The sequence below is a fragment of the Malania oleifera genome, chromosome 3 (assembly GCF_029873635.1).
Source record: "Malania oleifera isolate guangnan ecotype guangnan chromosome 3, ASM2987363v1, whole genome shotgun sequence".
Taxonomy (NCBI): Eukaryota; Viridiplantae; Streptophyta; class Magnoliopsida; order Santalales; family Ximeniaceae; genus Malania; species Malania oleifera.
Genome location: NC_080419.1, coordinates 64172000 through 64191889, shown reverse-complemented (window position 1 = coordinate 64191889; position 19890 = coordinate 64172000). Strand labels below are relative to the sequence as shown.

The following is a 19890-nucleotide window of genomic DNA, read 5'->3' as shown; positions in this document are numbered from 1 at the left end:
ATGTAGGAGGTGATTTCATTGGCTGGTCTCCAATTGGGTAATTTTGTTCTTACTCCCTTGGAGGTAAATCTTAAGCTTCGTCAAGAGGAAGGTGAGTTTCTATCAGATCCATCCTTGTATTGACAGCTTGTTGGGGTTTGAACTACTTAATGATTACTCATCCTGATATTTCTTTTGCTGTGCAGCAAGTTAGTCAATTTATGCAAGCTCCCCGACATCTTCATTTAGCTGTTGTACGCTGCATTATTCGATTGTTCTTTCCTAAGGAATCTTCCGTACAGTTGGTGGGGTATAGTGATGCTGATTAGGCCGGATGTGCAGATACTCGTCACTCTGTTACTAGCTGGAGCATGTTCTAAGGCAATGCACTCATTTCTTGGAAGAGTAAGAAGCATGACGGAGTTTTCAAGTCCTCCACTGAGTCTGAGTATCGTTTTATGTCTTCCGCATGCTCTGAGATCACATGGCTTTGTGGGTTATCGGGTGAACTTGGTTTTTCTCAGCTTCATTCCACTCTTCATGTTGATAATACCAGTGCTATTCAGATCGCTGCTAATCCCGTATTCCACGAGCGTACGAAACATATCGAAGTCGATTGCCATTCCATACAAGAATCCTTTGACAAACAAGTGATTACTCTTGCTCACATTCCCACCAAACATCAAACTGCAAACATATTCACTAAAGCTCTTTCTCGGCACCGGCATCAGTTCTTGGTTGACAGATTGATGCTCTTGATTTACCAACATCAATTTAAGGGGGGATGTTAACGGAGATAATTCAAGCAATTAGGCTGTAAATAATGAGCTGTAAATAATGCTAATTTGGCTGTAAATAATGCTGAAAATCTGGCAGCATTTAAATGCAGAAAATTCAGACCGAAATTAAGAGAAACAACCCTTTCATTTAGGAGGCTTGGGTTTGAAGTCTCTCCACATTTTCAATAAAGCCTTATTGGGGAAATGTTTATGGAGACTCATGACTGAGAAAACCACCTTTGGTGGGGAATTATTGTTGTGAAATATGGGTTTGAACATAACGATTGGATCTCCTAGGCTAACAGAGGACCACATGGTGTAGGGATGTGGAATTTCATCGAGGGTTGGAATGATTTTGCTTCTTGTATTAGGTTTCAAGTGGGGAGGGGGAGCAACATTTATTTTTGACACGACTCATGGCGCAATCAAGAACCTTTTAGTGCCTTATTTCTAGCCATCAATGACTTGGCACGTGATAAAGATGCTTGCGTCAGTCAACACCTTCAAACCTCAGATCAGAGGCTCTTTTGAAACATCCTCTTCCTTAGAAATGTGGTAGATTGGGAACTCAAACAGCTCATGGGTTTCTACAACTTTCTTTATAGCTTCCAATGCCATAATAGCACTGATCTTCCTATTTGGGCCTTACAAGAGAAGGGGGCCTTCTACAGGAAGCTCTTGTCAAAGTATTGTGTGAATGGCTGAATGGTTTGGCCTTGAGTTATGTATATTGTGTATAGACTCTACAAGAATGCTATACATGGAAAGTAAATAAGTTCTAGCATGATTCTAGCCCTATACATGTGAACTATAATCATTCAAGCCCTATACATGTAAACTAAAATATATGCTAACTGTACAAAATAATGAATTGAAAAATAAGGAAATAATTGTGGGCTAAAGTAAGGAAAGAAATCTTTTACTTTTCTGTTTTCTGTTCCGTTGACAGCCCCCCTCAAATTGATGCGGGTTGATCAACAAGAATCAATTTGCTACTTAGGAAGCAACGTCGATGACGAGTGAGAGCCTTGGTGAAGATATCCGCAATTTGTAATTCAGTTGAAGTATGTGGAAGAGTGATAACACGAGCTTCAAATGCTTCATGGATAAAGTGACAATCAACTTCAATATGTTTTATGCACTCATGATAGACAGGATTGGCCTTGATCTGGACAGCACTCGTATTATCGGCATGTAGAGGTGTAGGATCGGTCTCAGAAAAATCTAGCTCAGCAAGCAAATCTCGAAGCCAAATAATTTTAGAACAAGCAAGAGGCATTGCCCGGTATTGAGATTCCGTCGATAACTTAGAAACTCTGTCTTGCTTCTTACTCTTCCAAGAGATCAATGCATCACCTAAGAACACACACCAACTAGTGATGGAGCGGCGTGTATCCGCACAACCAGCCCAATCAGCATTGCTATAAGCAGCAAGCCGAGTAGAATTGCCTGCAGGCAAGGACTTAAATTTCCGTTGAAATGTCGAAATTTCGAATTTCGAGGGGTCCCGAAAGGAAATTGAGAGACAGATTATTTTTTGAAAAAATTCGACCGAAATTTTGAGCTTTTGGAAAATTTCGTTCCAAATTTCGGAAATTTCGAAATATTCGACTGTTCTTTCGAAATTTCCTGAAAATCATGTGGAAGAAAAAAAAACAAAATTGGAGGGAGGAATTTTAGCACTATTCTGAGTATTCTCAGATTTTTTTTTGCCTTTTCCCACGAGATTGTGCACATTGTGAAACCCGTGAGCTTATACAGTGAAAAAAAAATCTCGCAGAGATACTCTGCACTCTGCAGATCCATTATTCAACCAAACAATTCCACCGACCACTACACAAATTATTTGAATAAATTAACATGCATTCGGATACATACCTCAAGCTCAAACTCTCAAAGCCTTCTTCTTCTTCTTCCATCTTCAAATTTCAAAAAAAAAAAAACCCAGATTCCAAATTTTTGCTGCCTCCTGCCTCCACCTTTGAAGTTCGAACTCCGAAAAGCCCTAGCCTTCGAATCCCCTCCTGCCAGCCCTCCGAACCTCTGCCTCTAGCCTTCGGCTTCACCCTCCACCTCCATCGTTGTCGGCGTCACACACAGTCGCAGCCAGCCGCAAGAACTCCAGCCTGCAATCTTCCATTTTGCCGAGGCTCACGTAGAGCTGCGAGCAAGAAACCGAGAGAAGAGAGACGAGAAACGAGGGACGAGAGTCTGGAGCCTCTATCGCCCCTCCCTCCACGAGCAGCAGCAGCTCCACAAAATAAAAGGGCTGCCTAAAGGCTGGTTTATATTTTAAATAAGATGTCTTAACTCTTAAGTTTTTTCATTTACTCAAAATCCCCCTTGCCCCCAATATATTTACAGCAACGCCCTCCTCTCCCATTTACTATTTACCCCTTAGTTAATGTTACTAACTTACTAGTTACTACTTACTACTTTACTAGTATACTAAATAATAAGTTAGTATAAATGTATAATAAATAATTAGTTAATAACTAGTAAATTTAATAACTAAATAAAATTAGAATAATTTACTATTATTGTCTTATTATAGTATAAATTAATAAATTCTTTCATTTATTTAAATATATTCATTTTAAAAATTTATTACTTAATAATAATTTTCTAAAAATTATCATTAATTTTGAAATTTTAATTTATCTTTATTTAGCATCGAAATATTTTTATTTTAAAATTATAGAGTAACATCCAAATAATTTTTTTTTTTTTACAAATTTAGAGTAATTTAACATCTAATCAGTATAGCCTAGTAATTAAATAAATTAAAGTACTTATTAGCTTAATATATTTTAAATTATTTCATTTATTTGACTAATTTGATTTCCATAATTTATTGGTAACTTTGTACATTATCATTAAATTTTGTAAATTTAATTTAATATTTTAATGTTTGTCTTATTTATTGATATTATCTTGATAATAAAACGTCTCAAATAATTTTATTTTAAAATTGTTGACTGATTTAACACCTAATTTTTGATTCATTGTTACCTTGTAGGAAAATAAAATTATCTACAAAAATGTCTGAAGGAAGAAAACGAGATCCAACATAGGAACATGGATACCCGATGCCCAATGTCAAGAATGGATTTATTTGCAAATACTGCGGAATACAAATGAAAAGTGGTGGTGGAACAAGATTAAAAATGCGCCTAGCAAATTACGACCCGCAGCATAATATAAAATTCTGCGACAAAGTACCTCCAGAAGTTAAGCAGGAAATGAGAATTGTTTTAGAAAGAAAAACAACAGCTAAGGCCAAAAAAATAGAAAGAATGGATCAAATAAAAAATGAATTGCGTGGGAACTTGATGCAATCACAACAAATTGATGAAGTTGATGATGTTGACGATATTGCACACCCGCCTGACATTTCTTCCTATGAAAGGTCTGCATATCGTCAAGCATTCTATGCTTCAAAACGGACGGAATGGGAAAGAGACCAATCTCGTAGGTTTGCAGGTAGGCAACAAGGAGGCAGTTCAGGGGCTGGTAGTAGTGCAGGGCAACCTCAGATGAGGCGATCTCAAAGTGTGAGAGAGCCAGAAATAGAGCCATATATTTCAAAGCCTTCTCAACATTACAAGTCAGATGCAGCAAAACAAAGAAACTTGAAAAATTTATTCAAAGGAGGAAAAATAAAAGAAGAAATGAATAGGTTGATTTCGAAGTTTTTTATATATGATAATGTTCCACCTGAGAAGGCAAAATCACCTCATTTTAAAAACATGGTATGGGGTTGCCAATCAGCTGGAACGGGAGTCGATCCATCGACACCCTTTGAAATCAGAACAAAATACCTTGATTTAGAGGTAAAAGAAATGGAAGACCACGTAAAAGAGGTGAAGAAAAAGTGGGCCACGTATGGCTGCACTGTAATGTGTGATGGATGGACAGGCCCTACAAAATTATCCATCATAAATTTCACGGTTTACTCAAAAGGAAGCACAATTTTTCTAAAGTCAGTAGATGCTTCTGACAAAATAGAAGTCCATGAATACATATATTCCTTATTAAAACATGTTGTGCGAGAGGTAGAAAAGCAACATGTTTTCTAAGTGGTGACCGATAATGGTAGTGCCTACAAGAAAGCGGGTCTAAATTAATGAAAAAATTCAACTTGTATTGGACTCCTTGCGCCGCTCATTGTATTGATCTCATTTTTGAAGAGATCGGAAAAAGAGAGGCAATAAGCATAGTGATCTTGCAAGGGAGACAGATCACAAATTTTATATATAATCATGGATGGTTGCTTGCTAAAATGAGGGAGCACTGTCAAGGGGATATTGTGCATCCAAGGGCCACACAATTTGCTACAAACTACATTGCACTTGATAGCCTACAAAAAAAAAGAGTAGGTTTAAAATCTCTATTCACATCTGATGAATGGGCTGAGCATGCTCTTAGTCGAACAAAAATGGGTAGAGAAATTGAAAGTACAGTTCTTAACCATGAATTTTGGGATAGAGTGGCAAAAGTTTGTAACATTTATGAGCCTATATATCGAGTATTGCATATAGTTGACAGTGAAGTGTGGCCAACATTAAGAGTTGTGTTTGAAGCAATAAGAGTGATGAAAGAGGCCATTGAAATAGGTGCAAGAAGTGCAAGATGGGTTCTCAAAGTCATCAATGACCAGTGGGAAAGAACCCTTGAACATCCTCTTCATGCAGCAGCTGTACAAATTGTTTCAATCTCCAAAACTGTCCTCAACTCCGTCTTGTTCTTTGGTACATAAGGGTAACTCTCTTGCTACTGCGTTTTTAGGTGTTATTCCTAACTATGTTCATTCTTGTATAATTGATTCTAGCGCAACTAATCATATGACTGGTTGCTCCAAATTGTTCTCATTCTATAGTTCGTGTGCAGGCAATGAAAAGGTCAAAATTGTAGATGGTTCACTGTTGGTAATTGCCAGGATAGGAACTATCAAACTCACTTTGTTGTTAACTCTCCATGATGTGCTCCAAGTTCCAAATTTGTCTTGCAATTTGTTGTCCATTAGTAAAATTACCTGTAATCATCAATGTCAAGCTAATTTCTATTCTTCTTATTGTGAGTTTCAGGAATTGACCATGGGGAGGATGATTGGTAGCGCTAAGGAAAAAGATGGACTCTATTATTTTGACGATGGACCTAACTCGAGTAGACAATGTCAAAAGTACTTGCTTAAATTTTGTTTCTATTTTTAAAGATAATGATAATGTTATGGTATTATAGGTTAGGCCATCCTAGTTTTCAATATTTAAAATACTTGTTCCCCAATTTATTTTGGAATAAAAGTCCATCTTCTTTTCTAAAAATCATTGTGCATCATTTTCCACCAACCCTACAAACCAACTACACCATTTACTGTGATTCATAGTGATATCTGAGGCCTATATAGAACATCTACGTATTCTCGAAAAAAATGGTTTGTGACCTTTATTGATGATTGCACGAGATTAAGTTGGGTTTATTTGATAAAGGAAAAATCTGAAGTGGAAATAATTTTCAAAAATTTTTACACCATGGTACAAACACAATTTCAAAAAAATATTCAAATATTGCGGAGTGATAATGGTCGAGAATATTTCAAAAACAGTTTGGGCCAATTTTTTCTTGAAAAAGAAATTTTCCATCAAAGCTCTTGTGTTGACACTCCGCAACAAAATGGTTTGGCTGAAAGAAAAAAAAAACTCTTATTGGAAGTAGCTCAGGCATTGCTTTTTACCAATCAGGTACCTAAATATCTTTGGGGTGAAGTCGTTCTTACTGCTACATATCTCATAAATAGAATGCCTAATACGGTTTTAAGCTTTGAAACACCTTTTGATGTTTTTCATAAGTTTTATCCAACAAATCGGCTGTTTTCTTCTTTACCACTAAATATATTTGGTTGTACCACTTTTGTTCATATTCATAGTCATAATCGAGGAAAACTTGAACCCCGAGCCACAAAATGTGTGTTTGTTGGTTATGCTCCCACTCAAAAGGGGTATACATGTTTTGAACCCATTTCCAAAAAAATGTTTGTTACCATGGATGTTACATTCTTTGAATTACATCCCTATTTTACGCCTCATCTTCAAGGGGGGAACCAAAACAAAGATTTGGCTACGTTTCATGATTTTTTCCAAGCTGAAGACTCGCAAAATGATCCTTCTCCAACTTTGATTATTCAACCTAAAAACCCAAAATTTATTATACCAGAAGAAAGTGAGTCGAGTTTGTTAGATACTGAAAAGGCAAGTCTTCCTATAGTGTCATCTCATGGTGTTCATGATCCTGTAATGACTAACAAAGGAGAAATAGAAAAAAAAAAAAAAACCACAGCATTGGTACCATTAGACATTGTCTACTCGCGACAGAGGACAACTCGAAAGAAAGGGTCTTCCAATCCTCTACACTGTCCAAAATCCATAAACCCTCTAGGTAACGTCCTCACCGAGCCTTTACCTAATGTTCAGTCCATTTCATCTTCAAGTTCTGAGTCCTCTAGTTCTGAACCCAAGTCTGGTTCCAATCCTGAGTTCGATGATTCTAAACTTCCCATTGCTGTTCAGAAGGATGTGAGGTCCTGCACCCAACATCCATTGTCCAATTATGTGTCATATGAAAATCTCTCACCTGTTTTCCGTGCTTTTACCTCACAATTGTCTTGTATAGAGATTCCTAATGCTGTGCAGGATGCTTTGAAAGTTCCTGAGTGGAAGGAGGCTGTCTTCGAGGAGATGAAAGCTCTTCAAAAAAATGGCACGTGAGAGTTAGTTGATCTACCAAGACGAACGACAACTGTAGGATGCAAAGAGGTGTTTACCATTAAGTATAAATCTGATGGTTCTCTAGAACGGTATAAAGCTCGATTGGTCACCAAGGGATTCACTCAGACCTATGGCATTGATTATTTGGAGACATTCGCCCTAGTCGCAAAGCTAAACTCTTTAAGAGTTCTTTTGTCACTTGCAGCTAATCGTGACTGGCCTCTTCAATAGTTGGATGTAAAAAATACATTTCTTAATGGAGATCTAGAGGAAGAAGTGTATATATGGATGCACCTCCAGGATTTGGTGAAAAGTATTGCACAAGAGTGTGTAAACTGAAGAAGTCCTTATATGAATTAAAATAGTCACCAAGAGCCTGGTTTGAGAAATTTACTCAGTTTGTCAAAAATCAGGGGTATACTAAAGGGTAAGGTGATCATACGATGTTTATAAGACATTCACAAGATGGGAAGATAGCGATACTAATTTTGTATGTAGATGATATAATTCTCACTGGTCATGACATACTTGAGATGAACCGATTGAAGACTTCTCTCTCATCAACATTTTAGATCAAGGACTTAGGATCTCTGATGTATTTCCTTGGAATGGAGGTTGCTCAGTCGAAGAAAGGGAATGTTGTCTCCCAATAGAAGTATGTCCTTGACCTCCTTAAGGAGATTGGGATGAGCGGTTGTAGGCCAGCAAACACTCCAATAGATCCCAATCAAAAACTTGGAGATGACAAGTAAGGTGATCCAGTGAATACAACTCGGTATCAAAAGTTGGTGGGAAAGTTAATTTACTTATCACATACACAGCCCGATATTGCTTTTGTTGTGAGCTTGTTAAGCCAGTTTATGCATTCACCCTACAAGAAACATCTTGAAGCAGTTTATTGGATTCTCAGATACTTGATAAGTACACCAGGCAAGGGTTTACTCTTCCAGAAGACCACACAACAGAACATGGAGGCATACACTAATGTAGATTGGGTAGGCTCAATTATTGACAGGAGATCCACGTCAGGATATTGTACTTAGGGGAAATATGGTCACATGGCGAAGCAAGAAACAGAATGTGGTTGCAAGGAGCAATGTCGGGCAGAATATAGGGCTATGGCTAACGGAATTTATGAGATGCTATGGCTGAAGAGAATTCTTGAAGAGCTGCGGATGCTGGTAAACATGCCAATGAAATTGTATTGTGACAACAAAGCTGCCATAAGTATTGCTCAAAATCCAGTACAACATGACCGCACGAAGCATGTAGAGATTGACAGACACTTCATAAAAAGAGAAGATTGATAGTGGAGCTGTTTGCATTCCTTTTGTTCCTACTACTCAACAAATAGCCGATATCTTCACCAAAGGACTTTTCAGACCTAGTTTTGAGCTCTTTGTAAGCAAGTTGGGCATGATAGATATCTACGCTCCAAATTGAGAGGGGGGGGGGGTGTCAAATTTCTAGGGAATAAATTAGGAAATTCTATTTTTTAAAATCTGAAATTACTATTTCAGTTTCTAGTAGTTTCAGTTTCCTGTTTTCTAGCCTAGAGATTTGCTGATTTGATATTCTGATTTTGTAGTGATTTGATTTGCTGATTTTGTGGCCTTCCTAATTTGGTGGCCTTCCTCTACTATTTATCTTGTAATTGTGTCTCTTGAAATTCAATAAGAATGGTTATTTTTCTTCTGAAAAACCCTTCAGAAAGTAATGCATATATCTATTATGGAAAGAGGGATTCTAGTATTTTGCTTCGGTATAGGATTTAGTATCTTCTCTCTTGTCTTCTGCAGTTGACAGTTTCAAAGAGATGCCTTTCTTGGATCATTAAAGCAGCTTTATGTTGATTGTTTCTAGCTTATTTTTGTCTCTTGTTTTTATAGGAAGATATTTTTCTCCCCTTTGTACATTCTTTCTTTTCAATGAATCACTTCTTTGCAATTAAAAAAAGAAACACAATTCACTGCCCATATGACTAAGTCAGGAATACCTCACTCATCATATTGGACTCACACTTACCACAAAGTGGAGTTACTGAAAGAAAGAACAGGCATACTTTAGGCATCACTTGTACCCTCAATATTTCATATGAATGCACTAAAATGCTTTGGGGTGATTTAGAACTTACAATTTGTCATCTTATCAATGCCATGGCATCATCGGTTCGGAGGTAAATCAATGTCTTAAATTTTTCATTTAAACTAAAATTTCGATGGTACGAAATTCCACGAATTTCAATCGAAATTTTGATGTCTGTCAATTTTTCTTTTGATTTTGAAAAATTATTAAAATTAGCACTAAAGCATAGAATTCTTTTATGAAACTTGAGAAATTGTTAGTAAATATAACAGGAAAGATCTGAACTATATATTATAAATAAAATACATTAGTAGTGTATATGTGGTGTATAAGATGCAATAATTGTAGTATAATAACCATATTAATTAAACATTCAATTAATATAAGTGAAATCCATAAATTAGTTACATATTGTTTACAAATATAGATAATTAGAAATAAATAGGAAGACTAAATGTTGTAACTAATTCCTAAGTTTAATTTTTCATAAAATTTCAAAAGTATGAAAACCATAATCCATATCCCTCTTGTAGCAATCTTTAGCTTCAACAGAAATAATAAGAATAATAAAAAATGAAGACTAAACAAGAGAGAAATTTCAATTTGAGTTTTGAATCTCGAATTTTAATTTCAAAGAAATTTTATTTTATAGTTGATATTTAGGAATTCAATAAATCTGAGATGATTCAAAGAAATTTCAGTGAAAACTTTGAAAGATAGAAATTGACAGCCTATTTGATTTTGAGGGTGGTGGAAAGTTGAAATTTTAACAATTTCGTGTAAATTGAAGACCATTCATTCAAGTAATACATTCCATCCTTCTCAATCCCTCCATTAATCATCTTCTTGATCTACAAATCTTCAATCACACTGAGAATCATAGAAAGCTACAAAATAATAAAGACTAAGTGACTCACACATAACAAACTTAAGAAAAATTCAGCGCATACAATAAAGTTTTAAGATCCAAAGAAAGAAGAACAAAGAAGCAAAAAACCCTATTCTTCCTCCATGGGCCACAGTAGCAGTAGATGCAAAAGACTGAACATGGAGCTGCCAAACTACGCAAACTAGGTTATTATACTCCTCCCAGGACATGTTGGATGATGTACTCATCCCATTAGTAGAGCTGCCAAATTAGATTCACCATACGCAATGACTACTTTGTTTCCATGGAGACCCCAACATTGACAGTAGTATGGTTCAAGGATCAGAATTTCAATTTCAAAGGTATCGATTTATAGAAATTTCAAGAAAAAATAGGATTTCAATTTCAATTTACAAAAATAACAACTTACAGTCAAACTTAGAAATTATGGAAATTATGAATGAAGCTTTAGGATATATTAGAATAGATGGTAGTAAATAATGTAAAATATAAATGAAAAGCCTCAAATTTTTTTGTTTTTCTTCATTTTTGAACTTGACTATCTAAAATCTCTACCAATATATTCCAAATTTAGTTCAAAATTTCCTAACTATACAGAAGAAGATAGGACAAATTTTTGAAATTCTAGAAATTTCGGCTGAAATTTTGCAAAAGAAACTGAAAATACTTTTCGTTCAGCTTTCAACCCCTCTTAGAATATGAAATTTCAATATTTTAGTGAAACACATGTACTGTCACAACTAAAACATCTACTAGAACCACCACCTCCTCTTCCTAAAACTCACCCTCTTCCTCTAATACTAACTTTGCCATGGCTAGATGTAGCACCGACCTAAACTCTCCTTCAGACAACAAGAAACGAAAACTGAAAACCAAAAACAAAAACCACCAACGTTAATTTGGGTAGTAATTAAAACCAAAAAAGAAAAGGGCAGCCCAGTGCACAAAGCTCCCGCATATGTGGTCCAAGGAAGGGGCATACCACTCTATAGTACGCAGCCTTACCTTGCATTTTTTCAAGAGGCTATTTCCACGCCTCAAAACCGTGACCTCTAGGTCACACGGCGACAACCTTACCGTTGCACCTAAGCTCCCCTTCATATTAATTATAAAACCAATACACATTAAAATTTTGATTTAAAAAATGCTAATTTTTGTCCTTGAATCAAATAAAAATTAAAAATATAATGTAAATGATAAAAATAAAAAAAAATGAAAATTCAAAAAATATTATAATAAAATAAAAATGATTATAATTATTTCACTTAATCATTATATTTCAAAACACACTGTTCTAGCGCTACAAGAACAATCTTATTAAACATGAAAATTGAAAAATAGTAAAAATATCTTTTAAATGACTAATTATTTTTTTAATTTTTTAGAAATTTTAAGGATATTTTAATTTATTTCAATTACATTTTGAATTCAGTCATTTTTAAATTTTAATTAAAAATTATGTATAAAATAAATGATTTAATTCCACAAATTAATTTTGAATATCAAAATATTCTAACAGCAGGCAGCCAAATTATCTAAAGACCATAAATCTGATTTTCAGCTTTTCTGGAAATAATTGAAAACTTGCAACATAAACAAACAAGTTGTCATAAATTGTTTCTTCACTGTATAGAAAAGAAAGCAGAAAACAGAAATGATATCAAACAGGCCAGCAAACACTAAACCCTAAACCTTAAATGCTAAAACCCTATGTACGGCAGTACTCTCTCATAGACCTATTCTCTCAGTCAGGTTTGAAGAATTTCTCATGCAAATCAAAGAAATGGTCTCTGATACTCATCTTTGTGAGAAACAAAAGATAATCCCAAACATCCTTCTCAATCTTGTGGATCATTGCATGGAGCTATTCTTAATTCCAAACTATTCCATAACCACACCTACAGCTCATTATTCTCCTTCACCCCTTCCTCATATTTTTTTTGAGTCAATGGAGAGGAGTGAAGCAATTATTTAGACTTGCCTTGCATTGATGTACACCTCCACTGTTTAAGACAACAACAAATAAATCGTTGAGCCAAACAACTTGATGACTGCCATATGTACATTTACATTAGAAGCCACAAGAACAGCCTTCAAAACAAGATCAAACGCACAGCACACAACATCACTAAACCAGATTCTACTACTACCCCAATTAGAACTTGGCTGAAAACAAATAAATACTAAATCAGCAGGAACGGCAGCACAGGACACAACATCACTTTGAAGAAGCTGCAGACATGCAAAGAAGCACTCTAAGGCTTTAACCATCAGCCACATCCACAACAAAACATCAGCTATCACAAACAAGCAGCCACAAGAACCTCGAAGGAAAACAAACAACTAGCACAACCTCAGTGGAACAGCAATCATCACAAACCAGAAATTACATCAGTCTGAGACATTTTGCAGGCATGAAGAAAAAACCGCACTGCAACTCTTAAAAACCAGCCACGATCATACCGACAGTTTTACAGCACTACAACACTCAGATGATCTAAAATAAGAAGGAACTTCCTTCATATACGAGATTATTATGGACACATGGTGCAGCCAACAGGAAGCACACAAACTGGACAAGAATCACTAGTTAAATGACTCTCTAACAAGAAGGGGCTCCTGATTCAACAACCGTCTAGAAAGGTTAAACAAAAATTTTAAAAATAAAGAAATTAAAAGAAGAAAGAGGCTAAGGAACTAACAGTTCAATCAGGTTTGAATAACATTATTGCTTTGAGATCATGTTACAAACCTGCGAAACTTGGTTGATTATGGGAACAATCAAATCAGGATCAGAAGAAGAAGAATGGGGACAGAAGAGAATGGATGTGAGAAGCAATTGGCCAGAGAGCACACATCGTACACTCTATGCTTGACACATACATTATTAAAATACACTGTCACAACAAAATATCCCGACAAAATAGAACACAAATACCCTAAGCAGTAGTAGCTTACCACCACAAACAATTTTATTTCACAAAAAGGGACATGACTCATATATCAGGCTAGAAGAGGTATTTTTGATTAAGATGAGGCTCTGAACTTTGGAGAGAAAATGCCTCATCCAATTCGCCAACTTCCTTCCAACTCATTTCACTAACAAGTGCTAGACTCCTGTAGCTTTAAGCACCAAAAGGCAACCCTAGTACTTGATGGTAACGGGCCCCATGCAGTTGCATCCAATGCAAAATTATGATGCTTTGTCTATAGATGTAAATGATGCCTAGACTCATCAACTCTACTTGGTATGCCAATGTTACTAATGCAATTTAATTGTACACTAATGCTCATCAAGCTTCTTGCTCAATAATCAAAAGCTGATACATATAGGTCAAGCATGTGTGTGTATGTGTGTGCGCACAGTCTGTGAGTATGCACCAGATCTCAATGAATACAATAGGATCTACGGTTACACAAACCATTGAGGGTAGTTCCAGACTTGGTCCAAGACAAACTAGTATAGAGGATTTATTAAAATCATAGAATTCAGAACATGGTTTAGGAGCTGCACTGACATCCATGCTCATTTGACCAATCAAGCACAGATCACAACACTTCATATTCATGCTAGACTCATCTATAGCATGCTATAGCTTGGAAGCATATAGTTTATAGAAAGAAATGAATTTTCCAAAACACTTCCATCTCACCAGAAAATGAGTCTTGAGACAAAATGAACCATCCCAAACCTAGACATAAATCTTCTCCCTTGTCATTCTAGGGAAACTTCTAAGCAAGCACAGGCAATATTCGACAATTTACAACACAAGCAGTCTTTGACAATTTACAAAGGCATAGTCCATACAGAAATATTCTGGCAGGAAAAGAAAACAATGTGATAGCATGCAAACAAGGAAATCAACGTGCTAAAATGATACCAACCACATCCATATCCAATTGTCAGCCAAAGAAAATATCCATCTGATACCCTCTTCTTAGTTGCTTTGTCATATCTGCAAGAACCAACAATAATACATAAGAATTACAAGGCTAAAATATATGGTATTTTCTCTACCTCTATCCTTTAGGCTTTTGATTAGGGATATATTTGAGTAAACATGAAATGTATTGATTAAACAGTAGGTAGTACATTGGGGCATGCTGGGTATAAAATAAATTTTCATAAACTATTTTGAAATGGTTAATCTCCACAATATTGTTAGATGAAAGACTACTGTGGAAGGGATTTATTGTAAGAAAAGCTAATATTAAATAACATAATTTGAAAGTTGTAGACACCCCAATTTTAACCAAGCTTTTCTAAGGAAACCCTTCGTAATAAAAATTGACTTTGTATCCCGGGAATGGGAGGATCCGATCGAGTCCTGAGTCTTCAAAACTGAGTCTAGTTATTTTAAACTGAGTCCCAGTATTTTTAAACTGAATCGAGGATATTTTTAAAATTGAGTCCCGATTATTTTCACTCCTGGTAATTTTAAATTGAGTCTCAGTTATTTTTAAATAGAGTCCCAATTATTTTGAGTCTTGGTTATTTTAAACTGAGTCACAGTATTTTTAAACTGAATCCCGAATATTTTTAAAATTGAATCCTGATTATTTTGAATCCCGGTAATTTTAAATTGAGTCTCAGTTATTTTTAAATAATCCCAATTATTTTGAGTCCTAGTTATTTTAAATTGAGTCCCACTTATTTTTTTGAGTGTTGGTTAGTTCAAATTGAGTGTCGGTTGTTTTGCATTGAGTCCCTTTTATTTTAAAATTTGAGTCTGGATCCTTCTGTTTCTGAGAATTAAGTTCACCCTGTGAAGCAGCCGTTTGGATTAAATTGGGGGCCAAAATGCAACATGCATGAAGAGATATCTAGGGCAGCATCTTGGAGGCAGCACAGGCATGCACTTTGTTAGGTTTTGGCCAGCAGAAAAGCCAATAAAGGCAGCCGAGAGCACTGCTCACGACACACAGCACACGCAGTGAACAACCATTGGGGAGCCTTCACTTTTACACACTTACCCTCCTTCTCTTTGCCTAACTTCACAACTGCTCTCTCTCTCCCTCTCCATCACTCTCCCTCTCTGTTCACATTCACACACAGCAGCTTCCACACGCCCACAGGGGGCCAGCCTTCACAGCCGCAGGAACCACACAGCAAGAGCAGCCGGCGACACTCCCTTCTCTCCCTCTCTTTCTCACACACTGCTGCAAACACACACCCACGCACACAGCAACATACTGCTGCAAACACAGAGCAACACACTGCTGCAAGCACACAGCAACACACACTTTGCACACACAGTTTACACATTCATATAGAACACACACAGCAACACACACTTTATAACACACACTACACACACACTTAATCACTTTATCCATGTGATTTTATTTGATTATTTCATATTATCATGATTCATGATTTTATTTTTTCATTTTGTTTATCCACATGTATAGAAATATTATTATGGTTTTTTATTTCATTTTTTATTTTTATGTTGCTATTATAATCACATACATATTTATATCATGGTTTATTATAGGTTATTATGTAGGTAATTTTGAGATTTACCATTGCTTATTGTTTTTAACATCATATGTATATTTATATTTCATTATGGTCTATTGATTTATATTGTTATCATATATTTATTATTGTATACTATTTGTTATTATAATATTATTGTTTATTATTTATAAGAAGTGTTGCTCTTATATTCATGTGATGTTTATATTTATTAGGGTTTAGAGTATTTCATGTTGATTTTGTTTAGGCATTTTCATAGTTTTAGGATGTTGATTATTTTATGTTTGAGTTTGTTTAGGGTTTTGATTATTTTTACAGTTTTAGAAGTGTTGATTATTTTACGTTTAGGGTTTTGATTATTTTTAGAGCATTGATTATTTTATGTTATCATTGTTTTGGTATTTTTAGGATTGTGATTTTCTTGCATGTAATTAGGTTTTTGATTTATCTCAGTATTGTTTCATGTTAATTTTTAGGGTTTCCATATTATTGCATATTGATTCTTAGGGTCTCCATATTGATGTTAAGGATTTCCATATTATTACATATTGCTTTGGAGAGTTCAATTGACGTCCATATTGATTTTTAGGTTTTCCATGTTATTACATATCGATTTCTAGGGCTTGATTTATTTCCAAATTATTATTATATGTTTCCATATTAATCGCAAATTGATTTTTTTTTTCTTAGGGTTTGGTTATTATTGTATATTACTTTTTTTTGGGTTGGATCGACAAGGTATGTTTATTTTAGGGCTTGCCTTGTTTCAATTCCATAAATTTGTCTTATTTGTTTCCATGTTTGTCTATATTACATTTAACTTTTGGAGTTTGATTCATTGCCATGTTGTTAAGAGTTTTCTTTATTGTTAATATTAGGATTTCAGTATTGAAGTTTTGACTATTTATTGTTAGGTTCTTTTTGAGATATATAATTATCATACGATATTATTAATATTACGTGTTGGCCTAACAAGGCTTATGAATCTTATTTTGATGATAACAAATCAAGGAAACTTAACATGTTTGGTTAAGTGATGATGTTTCAGGCAACTCGAGTATCAAGATCAAGTAACTCAAGTGATCAATATCAAAGTGCTTGACAAAGTCTGTTGAAAGCTCGAACTTAATGTGATAAGATTTCATGAACATAAAGCTTAAAGTCAAGCTCAATATGAAGAATGAAAGCTGTGCATGAAGACTTAGTGATTAGAAGAGTCATAGTATTTAAGAAGTCTCATGTAAGTACTTCAAACATTTCAATATCAATGAATGAAGCTCTTAGGTTTCATTATTGACTTAGAGACTAAATTTTGAAAATCCCAGAAAATATTTTCAAAAGTCTCAAAACAATATGGCATGTATAAAAGTTAATAAAATTTTTTTTGGAAACAAAAATTGTAAAAACATATGTTGTTGCACAATCAGGCAACTGGCCTATTTTGGTTAGGCGACTGACCTTTATATGTTGAAATAAATTGGGAAGACATAATAGGCCCAGTCGACTGACCCGATGAGTTCAGGCAACTGACCCCATTCTGAATTTGGAATTTCGCTAGATTTTAAAAGATCAGGCGACTGACCCCAATAGTCCATTCGAAACTTGGGGAATACGAAAATTAAACTTTTTCCATCTATAAATACAGTTTATATCAAAGAATTAAAGACATCAATACATACAATCAACATTCAAGCATAATACTTTTCTACTCTTCAAAAGCTATCTTGCTTAAACTCTTGCTGAAGTTTCTACCGAGAATTTGCTGATTAAAGCCTTCGGTTCATTGCATTTATACTAAGTTTCTCAATCCAAGAAAGAACTCCGATGATAAATTATTGAGCTTCATTTTTCTATATTGATTGTGATTGAAGTATATTGTGATATTCACTTGTAATAATTTACTTTTGCTGAGAGAGTCCTTTTGTACACAAGAATTGTTCTTGTTTCTCTTGTTGTTTTTTACATTTCAGGATTGTTGAATTGTTGGACTACCGAGTGTGGGGTATCGCTTGGAGAGGAGGGCTCCAACCTACTAGAAGGAGTGTTTAAATGGTTTGCTCCGCCCGATTAAGGGAGTGGTATAGTGAAATCCTTGGGTGGTTTGCCTAAGGCGAGGACGTAGGCGAGTATAGCCGAACCTCGTATAATCTCGATGTCTTTCTCTTCCCTAAATTTCTTTAATTTTCTGCATATATAAATTGCGTGAGTGTTTACTTAATTGCTGGAAATTAAATAGTTACTGGGAATTGCGGAAACTTTGATTAAAGAAAGTACGTTGATTGCGTAAATCTTGATTAAAGGGAGTACGTTGATAAATATCAAAGCTCATTAACATACTTAAACTTAAGAAACTTATTTGATATCAAAATTGGATTTTTTGGAAGCCTGCTGAAATTTTTATTTTGCTTCATATTGTGAAATCAAGCTTATCTTATTGCTTGGATTGATATATTGAAAAGTTGAATTCTAAATATTGAAGTTCAGACCTTTATCATCATTCATTAATAAATACTAAATCTTGGATTGAGTGTTGGTCATTACAAATCAATTATACTTGTGTAATTGCTGAATATAAAAGAGTTGGAAAAGACTAAAAAAAAATTATAAAGAAATTTAATAAAAAAAAAACCCAATTCACCCCCTCCCCCCATTGGGAGTGCACCTTACTTTTTAATTGGTATCAGAGCAAAGTTGTAGTAAATCTTAAACTAGAAGCAACATAAAGATCTCTATGGCACACCTAGGAGTATCTCCCTTTACTGAGGGTCAATCCTCATCTAGACCACCTATTTTTTGCGGTGTAAACTACACCTTTTTGAAACAAAGAATAAGAATTTATTTACAAACTATGGATTGGAAAGCATGAAAAGTTGTCACACATGGTGACCTTATCCCCACTAAAATTGTGGATGATAAAGAAATACCTAAAGAAGAAAAAGAGATGACCGACAATGGTCATAAGATGTTGCAAGTAAATTCAAGTGCTATGAATGCATTATATTGTACTCTTGATGAAAATGAATTCAATAGGATTATGACATGTAAATCAACTAAGGAAATCTGGGAGAAACTTGAAGTAACCTATGAAGGTACTATTGTTGTAAGAGATAATAGAATCAATATGCTCACTAGTGAGTATAAAGCTTTTAAGATGAATCCTGATGAGACCATTACTAGTATGTACACTAAGTTCACCCATATAATAAACTCCCTCAATGCCTTAGGAAAGAATTACTCAACTTATGAAATGATCCGGAAAATCCTTAGAGGACTTCCACCAATTTGGGAACCTAAGGCAACTGCAATAACAGAATGAAGAAACTTGAAAAATACTTCCCTAGATGAATTGATAGGATCACTCCTCACTTATGAGATGACAATAAATGAAAGAAATTCTGAGAATAAAAACAAGAAATCAATAGCTCTCAAAGATGCTAAAGATAGCTCTAGTGAAGAAGAAGAAAACGAATTAGACAATGATGATATAGCCTCATCACTAGAAGGCTTGGAAAGTTTTTCAAAAAGAACAAGAAGTTCACTCGAAAGTTTAAAGGTTCAAAACCTGATAAAGGGGAGACAAGTAAAAAGAACAAAGAATGAATCCCCTACTTGTTATAATTGTAAGAAGGTTGGACATATTAAACCCGATTGTCCACAACTTAAGAAGGACGCTAAGAAGAAGAAAAAGAAGACTGTGAAAGCTACATGGGACAACTCAAGCTCAAGTGAATCAGAGGATGAATCAAGCGATCAAGAAATAGCGAACATCTGCTTCATGGCAAAAGATGATGAGGTAAACTCCTATACTAGCTCATCTAAAGAATCTAGTGATGAGTCATGGAGCGATTCGTGTGATAGTATGCCTTCATATAGAGAAAGGCAAGCTGAACTATTTGCCTTACATAATAGGTT

At 35.0% G+C, this 19890-nt stretch overlaps 1 protein-coding gene across 2 annotated transcripts in view; it reads right to left on the bottom strand.

Annotated features, from left to right (window-relative positions):
• Nucleotides 1-19890, bottom strand: part of LOC131150887 (signal peptide peptidase-like 2) — a 118459-nt gene that overhangs the window by 28182 nt on the left and 70387 nt on the right. For both annotated transcript variants that reach the window (XM_058101945.1, XM_058101944.1), the window contains exon 12: nucleotides 14382-14452. In XM_058101945.1, coding sequence (XP_057957928.1) covers nucleotides 14382-14452 — 71 coding nt within the window. The remainder of the gene's footprint in view (nucleotides 1-14381; nucleotides 14453-19890) is intronic.